This window comes from Lynx rufus, unplaced genomic scaffold, assembly GCF_022079265.1.
Source record: "Lynx rufus isolate CCGP_SWC_20201006 ecotype Redwood Valley unplaced genomic scaffold, mLynRuf1.p SCAF_14, whole genome shotgun sequence".
In the NCBI taxonomy this organism is placed as follows: Eukaryota; Metazoa; Chordata; class Mammalia; order Carnivora; family Felidae; genus Lynx; species Lynx rufus.
This window is the reverse complement of record NW_025814828.1, coordinates 10,301,920-10,323,583: the sequence shown is the minus strand read 5'-3', so window position 1 is coordinate 10,323,583 and position 21,664 is coordinate 10,301,920. Positions and strand designations below refer to the sequence as shown.

The 21,664-nt window shown below is 52.5% G+C and overlaps 1 protein-coding gene across 3 annotated transcripts in view; it reads left to right on the top strand.

The window, feature by feature from the left end:
- GPM6B (glycoprotein M6B) overlaps positions 1-21,148 on the top strand; it is a 39,210-nt gene extending 18,062 nt beyond the window's left edge. For 2 of the 3 annotated variants that reach the window (XM_047075913.1, XM_047075912.1), the window contains 6 exons: positions 7,734-7,920; positions 9,485-9,641; positions 14,240-14,411; positions 16,198-16,271; positions 17,086-17,151; positions 18,365-18,960. In XM_047075913.1, the coding sequence (XP_046931869.1) occupies positions 7,734-7,920; positions 9,485-9,641; positions 14,240-14,411; positions 16,198-16,271; positions 17,086-17,151; positions 18,365-18,445 (737 nt within the window). In that variant the 3' untranslated portion in view covers positions 18,446-18,960. Of the gene's footprint in view, positions 1-7,733; positions 7,921-9,484; positions 9,642-14,239; positions 14,412-16,197; positions 16,272-17,085; positions 17,152-18,364; positions 18,961-19,897 lie in introns of those variants that run through there. The other variant, XM_047075911.1, reaches the window with a different exon arrangement.
- The last annotated feature ends 516 nt before the right edge of the window (positions 21,149-21,664 follow it).

The window sequence follows — 21,664 nt, the reverse complement described above, 5'->3', positions numbered from 1 at the left end:
GTTCCCCTTTACGCAGAATAGAATGACCTGGGGAGTGGGTGACAAATGCAGAAGGAAAGAAGGAACCGCCTCTCTCCCCAGACCTACAGGAATCTGCATTTTTAACGAGATCCCCAGGGAATTTCTAGGCACATTCAAGTTTGAGAGGCCCCGCTGTTTAACAGGGCTCTGCAAACTTTTCCCGTAAGGGGCCAGATGGTAAATATCTGTGGCAACAACTCAGCTCTGCCTTTGCAGCTTGAAAATAGCCACACACAGTCCGTCAACTGATGCATGTGGCTGTGTTCCCATCAAACTTTATTTATGCACACAGAAATTTGAATTTCATATACTTGCGTCGTGAAATAAAAAAATAATATGAGACAATGTGATTCTTTGACATCTAAAAAGTCATTTAGAAATGTGAAAAAAAAAAACATTATTAGTTCCCAGGCCACAGGAAGAGCAGTGTGGCCCATGGGCCATGGTTTGCTGCCTCTTTCCCTGTGACATTTATTCCTTAGCTTGGATGCTCATTGAAATCAGTTGAGGAGCTTTTGTGTGTGTGTCCTTAAAAAAGACAAAACCTCAGGGCCCCTGGGTGGCTCAGTCGGTTGAGGGTCCGACTTGGGCTCAGGTCATGATCTCACGGTTCGTGAGTTCGAGCCCTACGTCGGGCTCTGTGCTGACAGCTGGGAGCCTGGAGCCTGCTTCGGATTCTGTGTGTCCCTCTCTCTGCACCTCTCCTGCTTGCATTCTTTCTCTCTCCAAAAAAACAAAACAGAAAAAAAACCATAAAAAAATAAAAAGACAAAAACCTAGTTCCTGAGTCCCACCTTCAGAGATAATGATTTCATGGGTCGGTGGTGAAGTCTGGGCATCAGGGCTTTAAAATGCTCTTCAGACCATTCTAACTTGCAGCAACATTTGAGAACTTCTGCTCTATGTTTTTAAAACAAAGTTTAAGGCTTTAAAAAAAATTTTTTTTAATGATTTATTTTTGAGAGAGACAGAGCATGAGCAGGGGAGGGGGAGAAAGAGGGAGAGAAAGAATCCGAAGCAAGCTCTGAGTTGTCAGCACAGAGCCTGACGTGGGGCTCGAACCTGTGAACCGCGAGATCATGACCTGAGCCCAAGTCAGACCCCCAACCACTGGCTAAGCCACCCAGGGGCCCCCTAGACTTTTTTGTTTTTAATGGTAGAATCTGTCGTGGACCGCGACTGCTCTTGTAACCTTTGAGCCGGGTGGTCTCCCCCTTGGCGCTATTGACGTCTTAGGCCCATGCCCCGTCATCCTCTGTCGCGTGTCCGTGCGCACGTGTGCGGTGGGAGGGTGGCGCACTGCGACGTAGGGGTTCAGCATCGTTCCTGGCTCCTACCTACAACGTGTCAAAAGTGTACTCCGGGTTGCAATGACTGAAAACCTCTCCACCCCCTGCCATCAGGCCCCCGGAGGACAAAAGCGTCGCTACTGGAAAACCACCGATCTCAACAACGGATACTTTTTATTCCTGCGATCTTGATTTCCCCACCTTGGCCCTGGTGACATTTGGCACTACTGAGGACAACCAAAAATAGCTCCAGACGGTGCTGAATGTCCCCTGGGGGACACAGCCACCCCCTGTTGAGAACCGCTGCTCAGGCCATTTCAGAACGAGGGTGGCCTCTGTCTGCTGACATTCAGTGTTGTTTCTCTGAAGTAGGATTCTGTCTGCCTCCATTTTCCGGTTGCCTGTTGTTTCAAAGTTGCAAACCTTGGTTAATTCCTTCCATTTTTTGGCTCATTGGAAACCAGTAAAGTAGCAGGGAAGGCGGCGCTTAGAGGGCCTGGGGTGTGTGTGTGTGTGTGTGTGTGTGAGAGAGTCTGTGTTGCGCACGCGCTCGCTCTCGCGCGCGCTCTCTCTCTCACTCATTCCCTGGGGAAGAATCTGAGCCCTTGTTCCTGCCATCCCTCCTTCTGAGCCAGCATTAAATCTGCAGCCAGGATCACAGACGACTCGGGGCAAATCACTGGGCTCTTATGAACTCAGCCATGGCAACGGCCATCCGCAAGCCCGGGGACAAAACGTGTTTTATTCTGTTGTTCTGCACAAAAGGTTCTAGAGACGCTGGAGACAAAATGGCCATTGAGAGTCAGAGGCACTGATGCGTATTTTTTTTCCCCCTACTATGTGGTTTATATTTAAACTGTCTTAGGCTAATGCACACTGGAGTCTTTGTGTGAATCAAATTCTAAAAACCTCTTTGGCCAGAGCCTGGTTAAATGAAGGCTTCAGACGTTATTAACCTAACAGAGGTTTGGGGGGGGGGGGTTGGAGAGAGGCACCGACAATCACTAGTAAAATGTGCTAGAAACCCTAGCTTTGATTTTTTTGTTTTTGGTTTTGTTTTCTTCCCCCCCCCCCCTTTTTACATGAGCCGATCACAGTCATCACAAATGCTTTCCTTGTTTTTTCTGGTGTGCGTTGAACCCAACGTCATGGCCGGTTTGAAGCCTGGGAAAACTCAGTCCGTGCATTTACAGGAGCGTCCAAGAGAAGCAGGACGCTCCTTGGCGGCGCTCCGCGTCCTCTGATTCGGAGAAGGCGCTCCCGTTGTACTCTTTGGAAGGCCGGGCGCCGAACAACTTGGAACATTTTGTTTTGCTTCGTTGCAGACCCTGGAACTTGCGTTTGATTGGCAGGTGGCTAGAGTGTTCTGGCCGTGTCCGGTGGGCCGCCTCTTAGGGAGAAAACCCCCAACACGGACGGCGCACAAAAGCGGGACGCACCCCCCGCCCCCCCGGGATGGGGGAGATGGGACTGTTGGCAGAAGTGGGCTCCTCGGACTCGCCTGCGCACAGATCACCTGGGGGCTTGCTGATCCGGGGTGGGGGTGGGGTGAGAGACTGCGTTTCTCCCCGGCTCCCTGCTGGGGTTGACCTTGCCCATCCAAGGACCACGCTCTGCAAAGCGCAGGGTCTAAGTTGCTTTCAACCTATAAATGGGGCACTCGGGGGCTTTGGTTGGCCTCAGCAAGTTCTCGTTGCCATCCAACAGAAGCCGACGGCGTCCCTCTTTAGCTCCTTACAGACCCACGAATCCGATCGCCCACCAGAAAGCCTCTCTTGAGGTGACAGCCAGTCGTTTCAAACTCAGCATGCCTAAAACGGAACTCACGTGTGTTCGAAAAGCCTAGCCCCGTTCTGGTCACGCCTCGCTGGAGGAACAGCGAGGGTTTACGACCCCAACCTGTTCCCTGCGGATAAAAGTGCTCCGTGGCTTCCCCTGATTCGGAGCATCAAGTCCAGAGTCTTTAACGCAGCCTGGAAAGCCCCAAGGGGTCAAGCTCCGACAGACCCCTCCTGGCCTTCCTTCTGCTGCCCTCTCCGGACTCTGTTCTAGCTTCTGTCATCCCTGGGAAAGCGCCCTGCCCTTTTCCACCGTAGAGCTTTTGTTTGCCATCTGCCTGCTTCCCGGAGCCCCCCTCTGGCACCTATCCTTTCCCTTTACCAAATGAGTTCAAATCCACCCTTCGTATTTAGGCTCTGGAAGCCGTCGCTGCGCCCCACCCCAAGCCTCAGTACGTACCCCCCCCCCCCCGTCTGCTCTCGTAGGACTTCTGGGTAAACCATTGGGTGAATGTCGCTCTCCCCCCACCGCCCGTGAGCTCCGTTACAGGGTGTGTCGTGCCCATCTTAGCCCACCAGCCCCGCACTTGGGACATTGGAGACACCTGGGGAGCACTGAATATTCACTCGTGGAATGAGATGGACAAAGGAGTGGACGGGCCGCTCCCTCCTCCCAGTGCTGCCGTCCCCACCCGGAGCTCTTACTCTGCTTAACCGACAGCTTCGGTTAAACAAGGCCTTCGAGAGACCCCAGTAACGGAGATAAGAGCCAGGTTGTGGGGGAAGAGTTTCTCTTTTTGGAGCGAGCCCTGGTTCTTTGGTTCTGCTGAGCATTTATTTTACCAATTGACTCGTAAGCCTTGAAGACCATTGTTTCATATCTTTTGTCCAGTTTTTTAATTGTTTCAGGCAGGAGAATAAATCAGCTCCCCGTTAGGCCGTCTTGGCCAGAAGCCAGGAATCCTCTGGTGGAGGTGGGGAGACACAGTAAAGAGCTCGCGTGATTCTCGAGGGGTTCTCCGGTTGGAGCGTACGTGACGATACCCCCAAAAGGCTTGTTCAGCTCGGATCGCCGGGGCCACCCCCCGAGCTTCTGCTTCGGTGGCTCGGGGGTGAGTTGCAGGAGTTGGCATTTTCCAGTCTGCTGAGAGGTGATGCCGATGCCGCTGGTGCTGGGAGCACCCTCTCAGCCCCACTGCTCCCCGGGGCGGGTCGGCCGAGCCCTTCTGGAAATGGTTAGTGAATGTCGCAAGCTTTGTAAGCCGCGCGCTCCCTGTCCGGGCTCCTCAGCCGTGCCATGGTGGGGCAGCAGTAGCCGCAGTCTGTCAACGGATGGGTACGGCCGTGTTCAATAAAACTTTATTTACAAAAACACAGGCTGTCGTCTGCCGACCCCCGGTCGAGGAGAACGCTGAGCCTTGCCTCTGGGGGTTAGGACGGGGGGACTGGCACCTCCCTCCAGAGGGAAGGGAGAAGTCATTCTTTCCAGCACACCGCTAGTCCCTCGAGAGAGTCGGGTTGCTGAACTTCAAGATGGCAGCAACAGCATTAAAGCAAGCACGGGGCCCTGTGAGAGCACAGGTCGCATGCCTGTGAGGCTGGCCTGAGCACGTGTCGCCATCGTGACCGCCTCTGCCACAGCCATACCCGCCTGTGTTGCCGGTCGGAGATGCTGTTAACGTTTAGAAAACGTATTCAGGTCGGTCTTGGTTTCTCTGGGGTAAGTGTGTGGCACATGACCAGCCTGCCCGTGTTTGAAGATGCTAGCTTCTAGACTGACAGAGAAGGTACAGTGGAGGTGATCCATTTATAGAAGGTTGGATAGCCACCACACGTGCGAGTTTAGCGCGCAACTGACCAGCCAAGGGAGAATACACCCTTCGTCCAGCCGTGTTGTTTCCTGTAAATTCTTCCCGTGGCGGATTCCACAAGCTTCTACTCACATTGGCCAGCAGGGTCCCCGGGAGATTAGTCTGTGTGTGTGCAACCACGACGCCCAACGTGGTGACTGCTGTTCCAAAACTAGACCCACCGCACGGGGGTATCTGGAGTATACCTTTGGGAGTAATTGAAGAAATAAGTTGTTCAGGCAGCCTTTCTCGTCACGCTTAGCATATCAAGATGGAGCCGTAGTGCCACCGGGCCTGTCTGCAGAAAGCTGTGCCCGACCCCTCTCGGATAGGAATTCTGTCCCCTCCTGCTGTCCTCTCCCTGCTACCACCCCCCCCCCACCACCCCATGGCTCTCCAGCAGTCTCTGACTCGCCGTCGTCACGCTGCGCTATGATAATTGCGTTACTTGTGTGCCTGCAGCTTCATGTGGTCCCCTTGAAGGCAAGGGGGACGTGCTATTTTGTACCTGTACCCGGGCCTTCCCAAAGTACCGACTTCGTGAAATCCAAAGTAGAACTCAGAACCCAGCTCGCCTTACAGAGAACAGAATACGTGGCAAGGCAAAACGGGTCTTCCAAAGCCGTGCTTTGTGATGAGAGAACGTTCTGTGGCTGTTGAGCATGTGACACGTGGCTAGTACAACTGAGGAACTGGGGTTTGTTTTTTTTTCTTTTTCTTTTTTTGGCTACCGTGCTGGACAGCACAGTCCCAAGGCCACACAGCTGTGTCCGGTGAGGAGTGGACACCACTCGTTAGCCAGGGAAGCTGCCATCGATCTTGTTCATCACTCCCCGCAACGGGCTGAGGACGGGGGAGGTGGTGAGCGACAGCTATGACACACGGGTCTCCTTGCTCTTTACGTAACGGGCCACGAGGCTGAGGATCATAGTTTGTCTTGCTGGGCCGGGTCTGGAGACCGTTTGGACCTCCAGTTGCCGCCTTCTCCCCCCTCCTCCCCTCATTCCCCAGAAAGTTGTATGACCGACTAAGACGGAAGTCCGTTGCCCTTGCTTCCAAACCTCAAATGTCCAAAGCTCTCGAAGGTACCACCTTGCTAGTGAACTTGAACCGTATTGCGCGTTGGTCCCCATTGTACGTAGTCGCGCGATCCACTTCCGGGAGGTGGTTCTTCATCGCAACAGCCAGCCATCCTTTGAAATAAAAGACAGCACCCTTGCTTATGAAGCCCTGACCTTTCTTATTTTCCAGCAAACTGAGGAGAAATGTGGTAACGAGGGTTTATAGTCCCTTCTTGGGGTGGGCTTAGGCAAATGCTACTTTTTTTTTTAATGCGTATTTATCTCTTGAGAGAGAGAGCAAGGGGGGAAGGGGCAGAGAGAGGGGACAGAGGATCCCAAGTGGGCTCTGCGCTGACGGCACAGAGCCCGACGCGGGGCTGGAACTCACGAACCGCGAGATCATGACCGGAGCTGAAGTCGGACGCTTGACCGACTGAGCCACCCCGGCGCCCCAGGCAAATGCTACTCTTGAATGAGATGCCCTCCCCAATGGCAAAGTCCGTCTCCAGCGCTTTGTGCTGGGTCATTTCTTATCTACTATAAAGACCATTTCGGGGGGGCGGGAATACCTAGCTGGCTTAATGTGCTCACCTTGAAGCAGTGAACCGCTCTTGATTGCTATTAAACATCCTAATGCCGTCCGAGTTCGATCTCCCGGACAAGCCATTTACTTAAAACAGCGACGGGAGGTCAGGAGAGGTACCCCCATTACCCCGAGGCCAGCACTGCTTTAACCGAAACGTAAAGGTCTCCGAACTGAAAATGTCACCTGGCGCTGCCCCTTGGGAAGAGATTTCTGGACATCTCGAGTTGGTTTTTTTTGTTTTGTTGTTTTTTTAATGAAGAAAAATCTTCTCAAGATGAACCATGAATTGTGGCTCTTTCTCCTTCATTTCACTTCATGGATGCTCATTTTGTCTTTTCTGTTTTTCCCTCTGTTCCTTTTCCTTCAAGTACTTAAATGTCACCCACCAGTTCTGGAGCTTACTCTGCACCACCTGCACTGGGGAAGGAGGCAGGTGGAAGCCGGGGAGGGTGGGAGGAGGAATGAAGTCTTTGTATTCGAAAGCTGAGGGCATTCGAGAGTGACACAAACGAAACCTGAGCGGACCCACTCGCGTGGACGTGGGTGACTTTGTACTTGTAGGGCCCCCAAACCCCCATCGCCTTTCCACAATGACCACGTTGACCCTTTTCTGAACGCAGCAACAGTGTGATTTACTGTATCTGCTTCTTCTGGTCGCCCAGGAGGTCAAAGGCTGGGAGAAAGCCATTGGCTGCTACGGCAATAGAGGTACTCGAAACCCCCCGAGGTTGAGGTTGGGGGGGGGGTGTCACTATTGATTCTTCGTGAAACTCGAGCTTCACTGCCGTCCTCTCTTTCGACCTCCTCAGTGGAGTGCGTGCCCCTCAGCGTCCCTGGAGCAGCCGCCTGCCTGCCCTGTCTGCCCCAGGTCAACGAGGAAGGTCTAGAATCGGGAGTTACTCCAGAACGTTTGTCAGTTGGTCGCTCTGTGCTCACCCCGAGCAAATTAAGTTACGTTCCCTCTCGGAGCCCCAGGGTGCTCAGCACAGAGCGGGGCATGACCCCGCTGGCCCTTGGCCCGTTGAGCTATTAGGCACAGAGCATGCGAGGGGAGACGGGCACGGGAGCGCGTCTCTGCGGAGGTGCGGTAGCGATGAAGACCGAGGCGTCGTGCCGTAACCGCTGCGTTTTCTCTCCTTTGGGTCCAGGCTGCTTTGAATGCTGTATCAAGTGTCTGGGAGGAGTCCCCTACGCCTCTCTGGTGGCCACCATCCTCTGCTTCTCTGGGGTCGCCTTGTTCTGTGGCTGTGGGCACGTGGCCCTCGCAGGCACCGTGGCGATTCTCGAGCAACACTTCTCCACCAACACCAGCGACCATGCCTTGCTGAGTGAGGTGTAAGTACCCGCTTCCCCTTGGCGACGGATTTCAAATGCAACTACCCCGTGATGGTTTCGAAAAGACCAGGGAGCTCTCCTGGCAGGAAACGGATGCTTTCCTTCAAGCTTCCTTGCAGGCAGATGGAAAAAAAGCGCACGAGAGGAGGAAAAAAGGAAAGGGCCAAGTAGGCAGTGAGCGTTTGGCCCCAGGGGCATCTGGGGACTGCAAGGGGGACACACAGGACTCCACACACACACACACACACACACACACACACACACACACATATATATATATACAAGCCGTGCACGTGGTAGGGCTGTGGCAAGGTGGTCACGCCAGAGACCGTCTCCCTAGCTCCTAAGTAGCGATGCCGTCCGGGGTCCTTGCGGGAAAGGACCGTCCCCGAGTGCGAGGGACCCTGTTGACTTGCCCCAACTCTCAGCGTGCAGGGGCAGTGTTCTTCCTCCTCCAGGAGAACGAATCCCAGAGCATCCTCTGATGCAGAAAAGGGGACGTTTCAGGGCTTTAGCCCCAAGTCTCTGGCTGCCCATTCTGGAATTTTCAGTGGAGGCCCAGCAGCCTCCTGCAGAGACTCTCCTTTTCTCCATTTCCTTCAGTGCGGTCTTGCTCCTTCCTTGACTGCCAAAGTGTCACCGCACGTTTAGGCGTCTTGTGACCATAAGCAGCTTCTCTCCCAGCTGCAAAAGGCAGGAAGTTTTATTGAACAATAATGGAATGATGTTGGAAGAGTCCTTAGGGGATTTTCTTCTTTGTCTTTTGTTTTGTTCCGTGTTCGCAAATGACATCCACAGGAATGTGTGGGGGTGGGGGAGGTGGCAAGGACCCCCAGCCAGGACAAGGCGCTCCCTGAGTGTCAGCTGTGTGCAAGGAAGTCCAAGAAATACCTACCAAAACTGATTCCGGGAGCCGTATACCGATCTAACTAGCTAGTGATCCCAGTCGATGGCTCTTAAACTCCCAAGAAGCATCAGAAAACCCCCATGCCCACGCTTCCACGTGTGATTAGGAGATGAGTGCACAACTTCCTCCCTAAACAAGCCCCTGAGCGCTTCTCTAGGGGCTCGTGAGAGTAACGTTACGCACTAGGCCTGGTTGGGAGGTGTTTTGCTATGGCGGAAAGAACGTGCGGTCCTTAGAGCAGAGTTCAGAGACTGGCTCTGCCCCTCCCTGCGTGTCCTTGGATGAGTCACTTAACTTCGCAGTCGATGCCTGTGTGTCCTTATGCGCCCAATGAGGATTCTGATCCTCACGGCACAGGACTTGGGGCATATTAAAAGAAGACAGCTGGGTCTCTGCCCTTGACCAGGCAGACTTCTCCCTTGCCTGGAGAGGTTGTCCATCTGACCCTTGGGCCCACCTTGGGAGAGAGGCCCAGGTTGCTGTGGCGTGGGCAGGGAGGCCGGCCTGGAATGCCGCATGAGCCCACGGCAGCCATCGCTGGGATGGGAGGGCTCACGGGACCTGACCACCGTCATGGTCGCCCTCCGGTGGCGCAAACATCTTGCCCTCGCCCCGTGGTCCACTTCCCTTTTCTGGATCTCGCCTTCCTTTCCGCAGAATACAACTGGTGCAGTATGTCATCTACGGGATCGCGTCCTTCTTCTTCTTGTATGGGATCATTCTGCTGGCAGAAGGCTTCTACACCACCAGCGCCGTGAAGGAGCTGCACGGCGAATTTAAGACAACCGCCTGCGGCCGGTGCATCAGTGGGATGGTGAGTACGAGCCTCTGGTTATGTGACCCACAAGCAGGGCCACGCCCCTGTGCCTCCCTTTGTATTTGGTCAAAGCTATGAGCCGATGGCGGGTGGACGGAGCGTCCGCGACGCGGATGTTGTTCGTACATTCTAGAGTTGCAGAGATGGAACAATTTCCAACATCTCATTCTTGCTGATGATTAACGCCTGCTGCCGCAGCACCAAGCATTTCCCTTATGAATATACAGGCCGTCAGGGCCCTGATGGTTTTTTCAAATAGAAAGTTCTCGCTGTGAAAGGAGGGAACTGCCATGTTGTGTCCGCGCCCCCTTGCGTTTGTCTTGGAACACGGACTGTGGCCCTAAAGACCGTGTGCCTGGATAAACTGTCGCGATTCCTTGGAAGTCCCAGGCACTTCTCCTCCCAAGCACCTGGCGGGGTATTTGCTAGTCACAGGCTCTTGTCCTCAAGAAGCTCGCAGCAAACGCCAGCCCGTGGGGCCAATCTGGCCTGCCATCTGTTTTCGTGCAGCCCACGAGCTAAGAATGGCTATGTGTCCTTAACTTGGTGGGGAAAATTATCCATGGAAATGATGTCAGATTCACGTTTTGGTGAGCGTCGTATGATGGGCACCCGGCCACATCCACGCCGTCGGTGGCTGCTTTCACGCTCTCCCAGCAGATCTCAAGAGTTGAGACCGAGCCGGTACGTAGCCCTCGGGGCCTAAACTGTCCCCTGTCCGGCCTCTTGCCGGCGTTTGCCGACCTCTGGTCTGGAGGAGGACAGAGCTTAAGAGCTCGTTAAAAGACAGGCTTACAAAGGGCCGCGTCACCAAAGGAAACTCAGTGGTGGGCAGAGAGGCTGGGAAGGAAGAGGCACGTATGGAGTCGGATGTGGGGCACGTTGAGTTCGTAAATGGTGCGTTTACATCAAGCATCTCCCTGGAGTCTGGGCGCTGACGGAACTTTCTGGTCTCGCTGAAGAAAGGATGTACTGTCTGGCTTCAAATGCGGGGGGGGGGGCGCCCAGCAGTCAGAAAAACCCTCCTTCCTCCTCGGAGGACCACAGCTTGTAGCATATTTCCCCATGAGCAGGTGTGTGCCCCGTGGCACGGTGCAGAGGCCCCGTCTTACTCTGGGCGGCCATGGCCACTGCTCATCCCAGGAGCGACCTTGGTCCTAAGGAAACTACTGAGATGCACCGTCCCTGCTGCTTCCCTGTCTGGCCCTTGGTTCCTGGCAAGTTTCAGAGTCCTTTGCCAAACAGGCCGGGGACAGAAATCCAGACAGGAGCACAAGGCAGTGGGGCATCGATGCTGCCCGCACAGTAAGGGGGGGGGGGGCTCTGTGGCCGGCTCAGGTGGGGGGATTGGGAACCAGCAGGGGCAGGGCCGAGGCCCAGAAAAGAGCGGGGTGCTCCTGGGAGCCAGGAGTGTGCCCCGGCCGGACCAGAAGGGTCTAGTGAAGAAGGGAGGAAACGACAGCTGCAGGGGGACGGGACAGACCAGATCGGAAAGGCCCGGAGTGCCTGGCTACGAACAAAGGTGCCAAAGAGGGGCGGGGAGTGGGAGACTCCCACTCAGAAAGGAGAGCACGACGGATGGCAGGGAGGGAGAGCGAGAGGCCAGTGTGAGGCTGTGACAAGCGGCGGGGATCCCACCTAGGCTCCGGGGACGGGGGACGCATTCGGAGTGGGGGCAAGCCCAACGCTAGGGTTGGTGTGTGGGACTAAGCGTGACAGGAGGGGATGAGTGCCAGGTCTCTGGCCTGGCGGCCCGTCGAGGAGGCTGCTTGTTCTTTCGGTGTCAGACCGTTGCTGGTGTCCACGGGCAGTCACCTAACCTAGTGTGTCACCGAGGAACTTGGGCTGACGCTGACAGACTTGTGGCAGGCACGGACAAGGTGACACCGAGGTTTTAGGGGAAAAGATCCCTGGGGCACAGCCCGGTCTACTGGGAAGACCCAAGCGAAGGAGGCACCACTGCCAGGGAGGTAAGGAATGTCGTGGGGCTCAAGGAGGTGGCCAAGGAGAGCCCCCCCCCCCCCCGACAAGGGTGCAGCTTGTTAAAACCTCAGGTCCAACCTCCGAGTCACTCTCGCTATGCTCCTGTGCTCGGGGCCCATGGCCTATGGCAAGTGGCACCTGCGGCTGGTATCTCTTACCCAGTGAGCTCTGGAAGTTTCTGAGGGAGCCCCTCTGGTTCTGCCCGGGCCTGTGCTGCATCAGGACGACTGAGACCGGGCTGTCACTGTCACAGTCTCAGGGCCGGGCCGCCAGAGGCGATGCCAGTGTGGACACCGGTCCTGCGGGAGTCCGAGCCCTGTCTGTGCCCCTTGACTCTTTCCGAAGTCGGATGCTTAAGTGACTGAGCCACCCGGGCGCCCCTCAGGGTGGCTGTTTCACGTTAGGTTCACAGAACAAGGGCCTAAATGAGTTGTGGGGGTTTTATTTTATTTTTTTTAGAGAGCACAGAGCAGGAGGCCGAGGGGCGGAGGGGGAGAGAATCCCAAGCAGGCTCTACCCTCAGTGCAGAGCCCGATGGGCTCAATGTCACAACCCTGGGATCGTGACCTGAGCCACACTCAAGAGGAGGTTGCTCAACTGACTGAACCACGCCCGTGCCCTGAGAGTAAATGGATTTACAACTCACAGGGGAGGTTCTATCTCGGTAAACCTGTTATTTAAAAATAGTAATAGTAGGTGAGTGCTATACAAGTCAGGGGAATGGTTACTTTGGGGAAGGAAATGATTTTAGAAAAAAGACCGTCAGGAGCCTAGAGGAAAAAGCAACAGAAAGGTGGGGGACTTTGGTCAGCTGCCCCCTCACTTATATCCCTCAAGTTTCAGAAATAAAGGGGTGCAGTCTCTGCCGGGACCCAGGGCACATCTGGCTGATGGACACGTTGGGGACTGAGTGCTCCCAAAGTCCTTACATGGGGTGGCCCGTGGGCTCGGGGCTCGAACGCCTTGGCAGCCTATCGCAGACCAAGACCTCGGCCAGGGTCAACGGGCTGGAATCCCTGAAAGAGCTCAGATGATGGTTAGCACTCAAGTTTATTGAGGTATGTACCTTTTCCAGGCATCATGCTGCTGCACACTCCGCAGCCTACAGTGTGACTTTTATATACGCTGGGGAGCCAGAAAATTAATTTGACTCGCTTGATTGTGATGTTTGCTGGATGGTGGTGGTTGGGAGCGTAACCACAGGACCACGGGGGTCTGACTGTACATTCAAGCAGATCATGGAACGGCCCTGCCCTGGGGCATGTCAAGAAGTCGGCGGTGACAGGGAGGCCTGATGACAGCTGGGGCCAACATGGCGGGTGAGGGGTAGAAGCTCAATGTGCTCCACCCGCCTGGGCCTGCAAAGCTGCCCTTGGTTCCCTAGAAGGCCTGGGGCACTGAGAAAGCGACTCTGCCTGCTTCAGGCCGCCATGACGGGAACGGGCCGCGAGGGGGCGCTGGCCCCCGGGCCCAGGCCTACCTTTTGGAGTCCAGACCACAGCTGAAAGGTTAACCAAGCCGGGAACCCCCAGCCCTTTTACAAGTCTCTGTGGTGTTACTAGAAACAAAGTATTCTTGGGAAGGGTAAGAAAAGGAAGCCTAGTCGGGAGTAGCCCATCCGGGAGCACTGAAACTGCTGAAATCGGCTTCTTTGGATCTCTTTAGAAATGCAAATGTTCCTGACGGTAGAAACGCCCTTGAATAAGAGTGACTTATTTCTGCAGTTTCAGGGGCTTGGGACCAGCAGGAGCTGGCCCCCCAGGCTGATCGGGGCTCAGCCAGCTCTGTTCCTGCAGTATGCAAAGTCGAGGGAAGCTTCGGGTCTTCAGCATCGGCTTAAAAAAATAAAAGCCAAATTAGAATTCTAAACCGTTGCCCACGAGCTCCGTGGGTGCGCATTCTGAAAATATGAATACCGGGACATGACGTTTTTGGAACAGCCTTTCAAAGTTCTCTGAAAACTGGTAGTCAAGGCAGGTTAGGAAGGAAAGTAGAGGGAAATGAGAATTTTATCTTCTACTGTGCATGAAGTTTGTGTTCAAGGCTATTTTAAAGGTTCAAACACTTCACGCTTTTAGTGAATTCGCAGGATCTTGAACCTAGCACGCTTCCTTTTGAGAAAGGGCTTCCTGTAGCTGTAGCACTGGTGAGTGACTGCCCATATGTTGTGTGAAATAAAGGCAGTTTTTGAGAAACTGATAGCTTAGAATTCAGTGGCCTGCCCAAGCCTCCACCGCTCTCCCATGGTAAGTGTGGAACCGATACTTAGGGATGGCCTCGTACCTGGCGCTCGGATTGGCTCTGGAATCTCGGACAAGGGAGATCACCTCCTGGCGTCTCATGTCCTCGTTAGGGAAGCGAGGGCCCTGAACAGTCGTGGTGGCTTTGGGCAGTAACATTCTCCGTCCTCTAGCTCTGGAGAGCGTGCCCGCCCCAGCCCTCCTCCCCCCTCTCCCCCCCCCCCCCACTTTGCCTTGTCGTTCCGGGGGCCCAGGCGGTGCCCGGAATGCATCCACAGGTCCGGTATCCGGCCCCAACTACGTGAGCATTCCTCCCGGGGCCTGCACGCTGCCCGGGTCACTGATGATTCTTTCTCCTTCTCCTCGGTTCAGTTTGTTTTCCTCACCTACGTGCTGGGAGTGGCCTGGCTCGGCGTGTTTGGTTTCTCTGCGGTGCCCGTGTTTATGTTCTACAACATATGGTCAACTTGCGAAGTCATCAGGTCACCGCAGACCAACGGCACGGCTGGCGTGGAGCAGATCTGCGTGGATATCCGGCAATACGGTACTTCCTTCTAACGCCCAAGACGACCCTTTCTCCCCTTGGGCGTAGGCCTGGACCTTAATTGTTATAGGGCCGTCTTTTTAATCATCGTGATCGGTTTCATTTAGTCTTCTCCTCGTAGAACCTGTGCTCTGTTTTCTGGAGGGAAAGCTCACTTAGGCTCGTAGTTGTAGTTCAAATTTTGGTTATGTGGCGACAGAACCTTTTCCAACTGCTTTATAAAGGAGCTGTGTGTTATGATCAGAAAACACTCCTGGATCTCAAAAGGCTACAGACTTGTTTTTCAAGTTGTTTCCCGTTTTGTACCGCTCCCCTTTCCATCCAAAATATTGCATAGACACTGCAGTCCAATTAACTGCTGTGGCCCACTCTTCAGATCCGGTCTTCTAAAGACAACTAACCTTTATCTGTACTGGAAAACAACATAAAATCCAGACGTACTTTAAAGTCACCAGACTGAACTCTGTCAAAGCCGGTGGTTGGAAACCCCTTGAAGCCTATTTTCTAATGAATGGGATCCTCCCAGCAGGCAGCTAAGGCTGGGTCATTTTGCCAAGCCCCAGAAGGCGCCCTTGCCCCTCCTGTCAATGAAATTGAGAGGCGGCCTCCTAAGTAAGGAGTTTAATTAGTGCTTCTTAGCCGAGATGGTAGGAAATCCTGTTCTTGGCAGAAACCGCGAGATGGGGGGGAGAAAGAACTTTTCATTAAAACTGCGGTGAAGATTGCCGGGGAGAGAGGACCATTTCATTTGTGCTGCTTGTTTTTCCCATGGGGCCGGGCTTCAACATCTTTCCTTCCAACGTAACCAGAAGCTTGCCCAGCACTGCCCACTGCACTACTCTTTTCTCACAAAGACCAAGGTTCCACCACACTGGTCTTGCTGAGGGTTTGAAAACAGAGTGTAAAGAGGATTTGTAAATAGACGTCTATCATTGCCTTAGTAAATACTTTCCCTAAAACTTTTGGGCCCTCAGTGATCATATTTTTCAGTCTTCTGTATATGAAAGCACTGTGGAGACTTGTCTTTTCCCCTTCCCCTGAAGTATGAAGACTGATTCGTGGCCCATGGCAAGAAGGGAAGAAATAAGCAACTTTTTAAAAAATCCTTCCTTACTTCCTGGGAGAAGAAGAGTAACGTTCCTATTTAAAAGCATGTGCTTACTACGTGACAGCGAACAGAACAGTAACCCAAGGGGCCGTGGCATGGCGGGGAAGGGTCCAGGTTATAGTGAGAGGCACACAGTAATTGGTGTAGACTCCACGCGGTGTCCCTTTCTTAAATTTCCAATTGGATTTTCAATGCCACTGTAAAATGCAATTGTAAAAGACCTACAAAATCCAAATTACATAACAAATAACTGCCTTGAAACTCCGTGTACCGACTCTCCATTTCGGGACTTCAGTAACAAGTCCACGGACCAGGAAATGCTTCACGAGGGCGGCTGTCCTCCAGCTGTTTAACTAGAGTTCAGCCGTGGGTACTAGGGCAAACAGCTTTGGCCATCAGGTTTTACAGATACCGGCGCAACTAAACAAAGCGTAATTTGGAGGGAAAACCAATTCAGGCCTACTTGACTTTGCTCTGGTCCTCCTGTCCGAGGAGGACTTGCTATTGATTCTAAAAGGCCTGGTCTGCCGAGGGCAGACAGGGCAAGTGTCGATGAAGAACAGAGTGGATGATTGATTACCTTGTAACTGGAACCCAAGTGGTGAGGACCATCGAGAGCCCGGGGCACTGCCGTGTGTGCTGATAATGACGAATGTTGTGTTGGGATTCACTTCACAGGTATCATCCCTTGGAATGCTTTCCCAGGAAAAATCTGTGGCTCTGCCCTGGAGAACATCTGCAACACCAATGAGGTAAACCCTTCTCCGGCAGGGGGCCTAGAGCAGTCACCTGGCAAAGCAGGCTGAGGAAAGGGCTCTTGGCCGTAGACAAAGCAAGAGCCAGTGCAAATGCTAGGAAGGAGAGCTTTTTGTAGACGGCCTTGTACGTGATCACCAGCACTCGGCCATTTGTGACCTAGAAAACGCTAAGGATCCTCACCTGGCGGGCTGGACCGTGGGAAATGGACCGGGAGCTCTCTCTTTGGGCGAGAATTTGAATCCTGCACATCTGGAAATACATGCCACAGCCTTCTTTCACCTTCACTTGGTTTTTCAAAGTAGGACATTTATCACAGAACAAATGCAAATTAATTTCCACCGAAAAGATTCCCTCGAACGTGTATCTAAGCCCAATTTCTATCAATCTAGTCACAGTTCATCTCTCGTTCAGCCTTAACTGGCAGTAAATAAATCCTAACCCGCTTTGGTTTAAAAGCAGACCTCAGAATATTCTTTAGGCATCGGTTTATAACTGTCTATAAAAGAACATTCTTAAATGCACGAGTGGGAGCTTGCATATTTAAGAGACTCCTAGCATCAGCCCCTGCCTCCATCGTTAGCCAGTATGTAAGGTCCATACTGGCTCCGAGCAGGGGTTCTTAAACAGGGCTCCACAGGGCAGTCCCGGAGGGCAATTCCACTCCCGGTGGAGGCCCAGCTACTGAGGTTAGACTCCGACCCATGCACACTGGCACGGAGCCTGGCCGCTGCCCATCGAGGAGAACGAACGGGCAGAGGCCCCGTCCTTCCACATACAGTGCTCACACGGTGCCCTGTTCTTTTCTAGTTCTACGTGTCCTATCACCTGTTCATCGTGGCCTGCGCCGGAGCCGGTGCCACCGTCATCGCCCTGGTGAGTATCGGGCCCCAGGCTGGCCTAGTCTAGCTCCTGGCTTTCCCTTCTGGCAGACAACTCGGGGACGCAGCACTGCTGGAGGGTAGTGGAATTTGGATTCTGTGGGGACAAGACACCTGGGCTGGCCTAGCGCGTGCTTGCACGTGAGGCATTTACTGATTTCTTTGCCAGGAAAGGTTAATTTCCAGCCGGAAATGTGTATATATACACATAGATGCACGTACTGATGTTCTTGTCAAGTCTCCTTAAACACTGAGCCCCTGTTCTGCGGGGAGACCGGGGGTTCGCTTTTGGCCAGCTGATGAATACGTGACCTTGTTTTAGGAGTTTCTGTTTAAAGACAGTTATTTGGTATATACTGATTATCACTGAACCGCAGTACAACTCCTCCCTGACCGAAGCTCAGGTGGCACCTCGGGGCCCTCTTGCTGGCTCGAGACTTTCGAGAACACTTCATTCGGCACGACGGTTAGGAAACAGGTGCACAGCAAAATCACAAAAAGCCAAAAAAAACCCGGCACGAACTCGCCCGCAGAAAGGACACTCGTGTACGGTCCGAACCAGGAAAGCACACAGCGTGGTGCCTCGGTCGACGACAGTCGGGAGACCCCATCGTCACCCCGGTGCGGCCTGCCCACCGGTGCCTGTGAAAGTGCCCCGAGCAGTGATTTGGGGGGTTACAGAGTCACTTTAGCATGGGAGGAGAGTTGCAGATAGGGACCCTGCAAATCTTGTGAGGGCGCAAGCCTACTGCGTGTTTGCGTGTACGTACACACATCCGGGTGTAATGCCCGAGGGCCTGCTTTGTGATTTCAAGAAATCTAAGATGCGGGGAGCAGGAAGGAAACGTCACGTGCTCTTTAGAGCCCCTGAAAACTCAGAAGGGCCTGTTAAAATCACGCTGGCCACCTGTTCTCTTGCAGAGGCACAAAGAGGACTAAGTGGCGTGGAGGAGGCAGGGTGGGGGGAGACGAGGGGAAACAGGGCCTTTAGCTTCCAGCGGCAGGCTGCGGGCCCAGCCAAGTCTTCCTAATAAAGGTACTGAGGGCGGAGGTGAGGACCAGGGGTGCTTACGAGAAGTGGGGGGGGGGGGTGGCACGCAGGAAAAGCTGTGTGGTGACAAATGGGGGACAAAGAAAGCCCCGGGGCCGGAGCGGGCACCGGCCCTGACCACCTGTATCTCACTGTCCTGTTTGTTCTCTCCCACCAGCTGATCTACATGATGGCTACTACATATAACTATGCTGTTTTGAAGTTTAAGAGTCGGGAAGACTGCTGCACTAAATTCTAAATTGCCTAAGTCCAACAAGGAGCTTTAGACAGCTCTGCGCGGTAGCCTGAAAGATCACTGACCCCACCCCACCCCCCCCAGATGAAAGCAGAGTCAGATGCTACCGTTTTGCTACAGTCATTTGTACATAGCTTTAGTCGACTCACTTTGCCTTGTAGATTAATAACATGCCTCACCCTAAGTGAATTACAAAACCATGAGATCTGGCTTATTTCCACGGTGTGAAAAGGATTCAGTGATTTACTGGCATTGGGTGAGCATCCGGTAAAAAAAAAAAAGAATTTTCTTGACCTTTGAGGGGTATCTCTAAGTGAAGTATTAACACTCTGTAATACCTGCATTTTCCGTTATTTTTGCTTGCTTGATAACCAACAGGAGTGCTCCACAGGAGATGGAAGACAGATCCGTTCTGATCTGCGTTTTGTTGTGTTAGACTCTGGAAAAAAAAAAAAAAGACCTATTGTAAAGTTGATTACAAAATTTTTTGCTGATTCCCCGGTTCACTGCCCCATACGTGCCCCTCAAGTAAGTCAGCTAGAGGTTTCTACCGGGGGGGGGGGGAGGGTTCTTCTTTCCGCACACCACAGCCCTCCCTTGCAGAGGCACAGGATGGGTAACCTTGCCCCTGTGTTTTGGCGAGCAGTGACCGACTCCTCGTAGCCCGCTCTCAACCCGCACGTAAGATTTTAACGGCAAGAGCAATCGTGCCTGCCGTCGGAAAGCCTCCGCTACGTTGAACAGGAGAGAGGAGGAACTCGAGGTGTAGATTTTGCAGGGAAGACCAGGAAACTAGGTGGGAAAGAAGTGTTTGCTACATGAAGTGTCAAGGATGAGGATTCTTCCATTCTGTGACAGGCAGGAAGGGCCGTGACCCAACGGAAAAGGTAGCTCCCCGGCTCAAAACGTGTTAACACGGACCACATGCTTGTTTGCGTCTAGTTCCTAATTCTATTGGTTTTGACATTCGCGTAAGTTTTCCGTGTTACGTGTGTAGTTTCGCATCTACTCAAAATACACATCATTCACTTTTAGGCCTCTGGGGAACTGGTTTTTAGCCACCAACAAGCTAGAACCTTCTACTACACATTTCCAACTCCGCACACGCCGTGTTTCTGAACGTCTGCGCGAGTTTTTAAAATGACTCCCCCCCCCCCACGGTCCCACCACCACACACACACACCCCCCTCCTGCTTCCTGTTTGCTTTTTTCTTAACAGCAACTTGGGCCATGTTTTCCAGTTCATCACGTTGGTATACTAACTCTCCTTCCGCCTCTTACTCGTAAGCGTCCTCGGGGAGCTCGCTGCCGGGCTCCGACGGCTCTGCTCGCACAACGAGTATTAATGCAGAATAACCCTCTCCCTTTTTACAGTCGGGAGCGTCTAACCTGCCTCGCAGCTCGCTTTGCCTTCTGCCATGCTCACTAGCCATCATGCGCACCCTTCTCTTCCAGATCCACTTCCTCATGATACTGTCTTCTAACTGGGCTTACTTAAAGGACGCCAGCAAAATGCAGGCTTGCCAGGATATCAAAGCAAAGGAAGAGCAGGAGCTGCAGGATATCCAGTCTCGGTCCAAAGAACAACTCAATTCTTACACATAAACGTTTGCCAGAGCGTTACCGCCGCCGAAGTGACAGTTCTGACAAATCCACAGACAGCTGCTCTGCCGTCCAGATGTGTCCCCCCGCCCCCCCTTATCCCCCACCAAACTAATGTAGAGGTACAAACACTTCACTGTCTGTCTCGAGCTGCTGGGAGGGATTTCTAGGAACACCTGCCAGGAGGCCAGTCTTTTTCTTTAGCGCAGATACCGGAGGCTTCACGTTAGCCATTTTAAAAGGCAACACTTGGACAAAACGATGGCTCAGCTTTCTGAGATAGGTGGCCTGTTCCCACTTAGCCGTAGAGCAAGCCTCCCGCGAGAGAGGCGCCACGGGCATGTGGCATACTGCTGGAGCAGGACCGCCGATGGGCCGGCACGAAGCAGTGTGACCGTAAATTCACGTGTGCCCTCTGTCCGCGGGGTTTACCTGGGTAGGGAATAGAGTACCATTTCCGACAGCTGACATTTATTAAACTTGGGTTCCGAGATCATGTGAGTCTTAATGATTGAACTCTTTGTTTCAATTAGCTGCCGTCCCTACCCTTTAAGTCTAGGACCCGTTCCTCTCCCGATCCAGTCGGAAATCTATTTTTCAAGAATGCTGATAACTCTAATTCGGCTACACCTACCCTTGAGGAAGCTGGATTGTGGCCCATCGACAAGCTTTCCAAAGTCAATTCTATAATAGCTTTCCTCTAATCCAACGGCCCAGGTGGCGTCGTCGTTCCTGGGGAATAAATGTCAGCTCTGCCTTAATGAGTATCTGTTTTCAATTTCTAAGAACTTAATTTTACAACAGGAGACCCCCAAATCCCTCATCGCCCTTGGTTCCACAAATGTTTTTCTGAATTAAGAAGTGTTACCTTATTAAAATGACCACCGTTCTAAACCATTTTTACGTGGTCTCAATAGCAAGTTTACAGTTTCATACCAACTATCTAAAACCGAATTACAAATAGACCACAGACCTCCTACTTTTCTAGACTTGAATACTTCAGTAGTTTAAATTAGGGTTGGTATTTAGTTCCTTTTTTAAATCTAAATCATTCCTGGAATAATAAAAGTTTGATGTTCAGCAAAAAAAAAAAAAAAAAAAAAATCCACCTTGAGTTTAAGCCATTTTCAAAAGAAACTTGCCTTCTAAATCATTCTGTTCCAGAACATTAAGTGATTACAGGTATTGGGTATTAGTGATGGTAAACTTTGTGTTGCTCTTTATGAAATGATACATATAACCGTTGGGTGCATCCGTGCTTTTAAAAGGGGCTGCATAATATAGGATTAACTCTGTATATTCATGTTAAGAATTAACTTGTGGTTTGGCTGTTTCCTGGATTTTAAAACATACACGTGTGCAGAAATGTCTTAAGATGAAAGGAAGCATACCTTTGTCAAGATGCTATTAAAATTGAACATCAAGGATAAGATTTCATTTGGATTCTTTTTGTTGTTGTTGTTAATGCCTAAAAATGCCTATTTGGATCTTGACTTTTTTTTTCTTTAATTGGGAGAAGCTCTCTTCTATGTAGAACAGTTGTTCCAGAATAGCTAGTTTTGTTTTCCTGTTGCATGACAGACTTCAATATTTTTTTTTTTCCAGCAGTGGAGGTGCTGT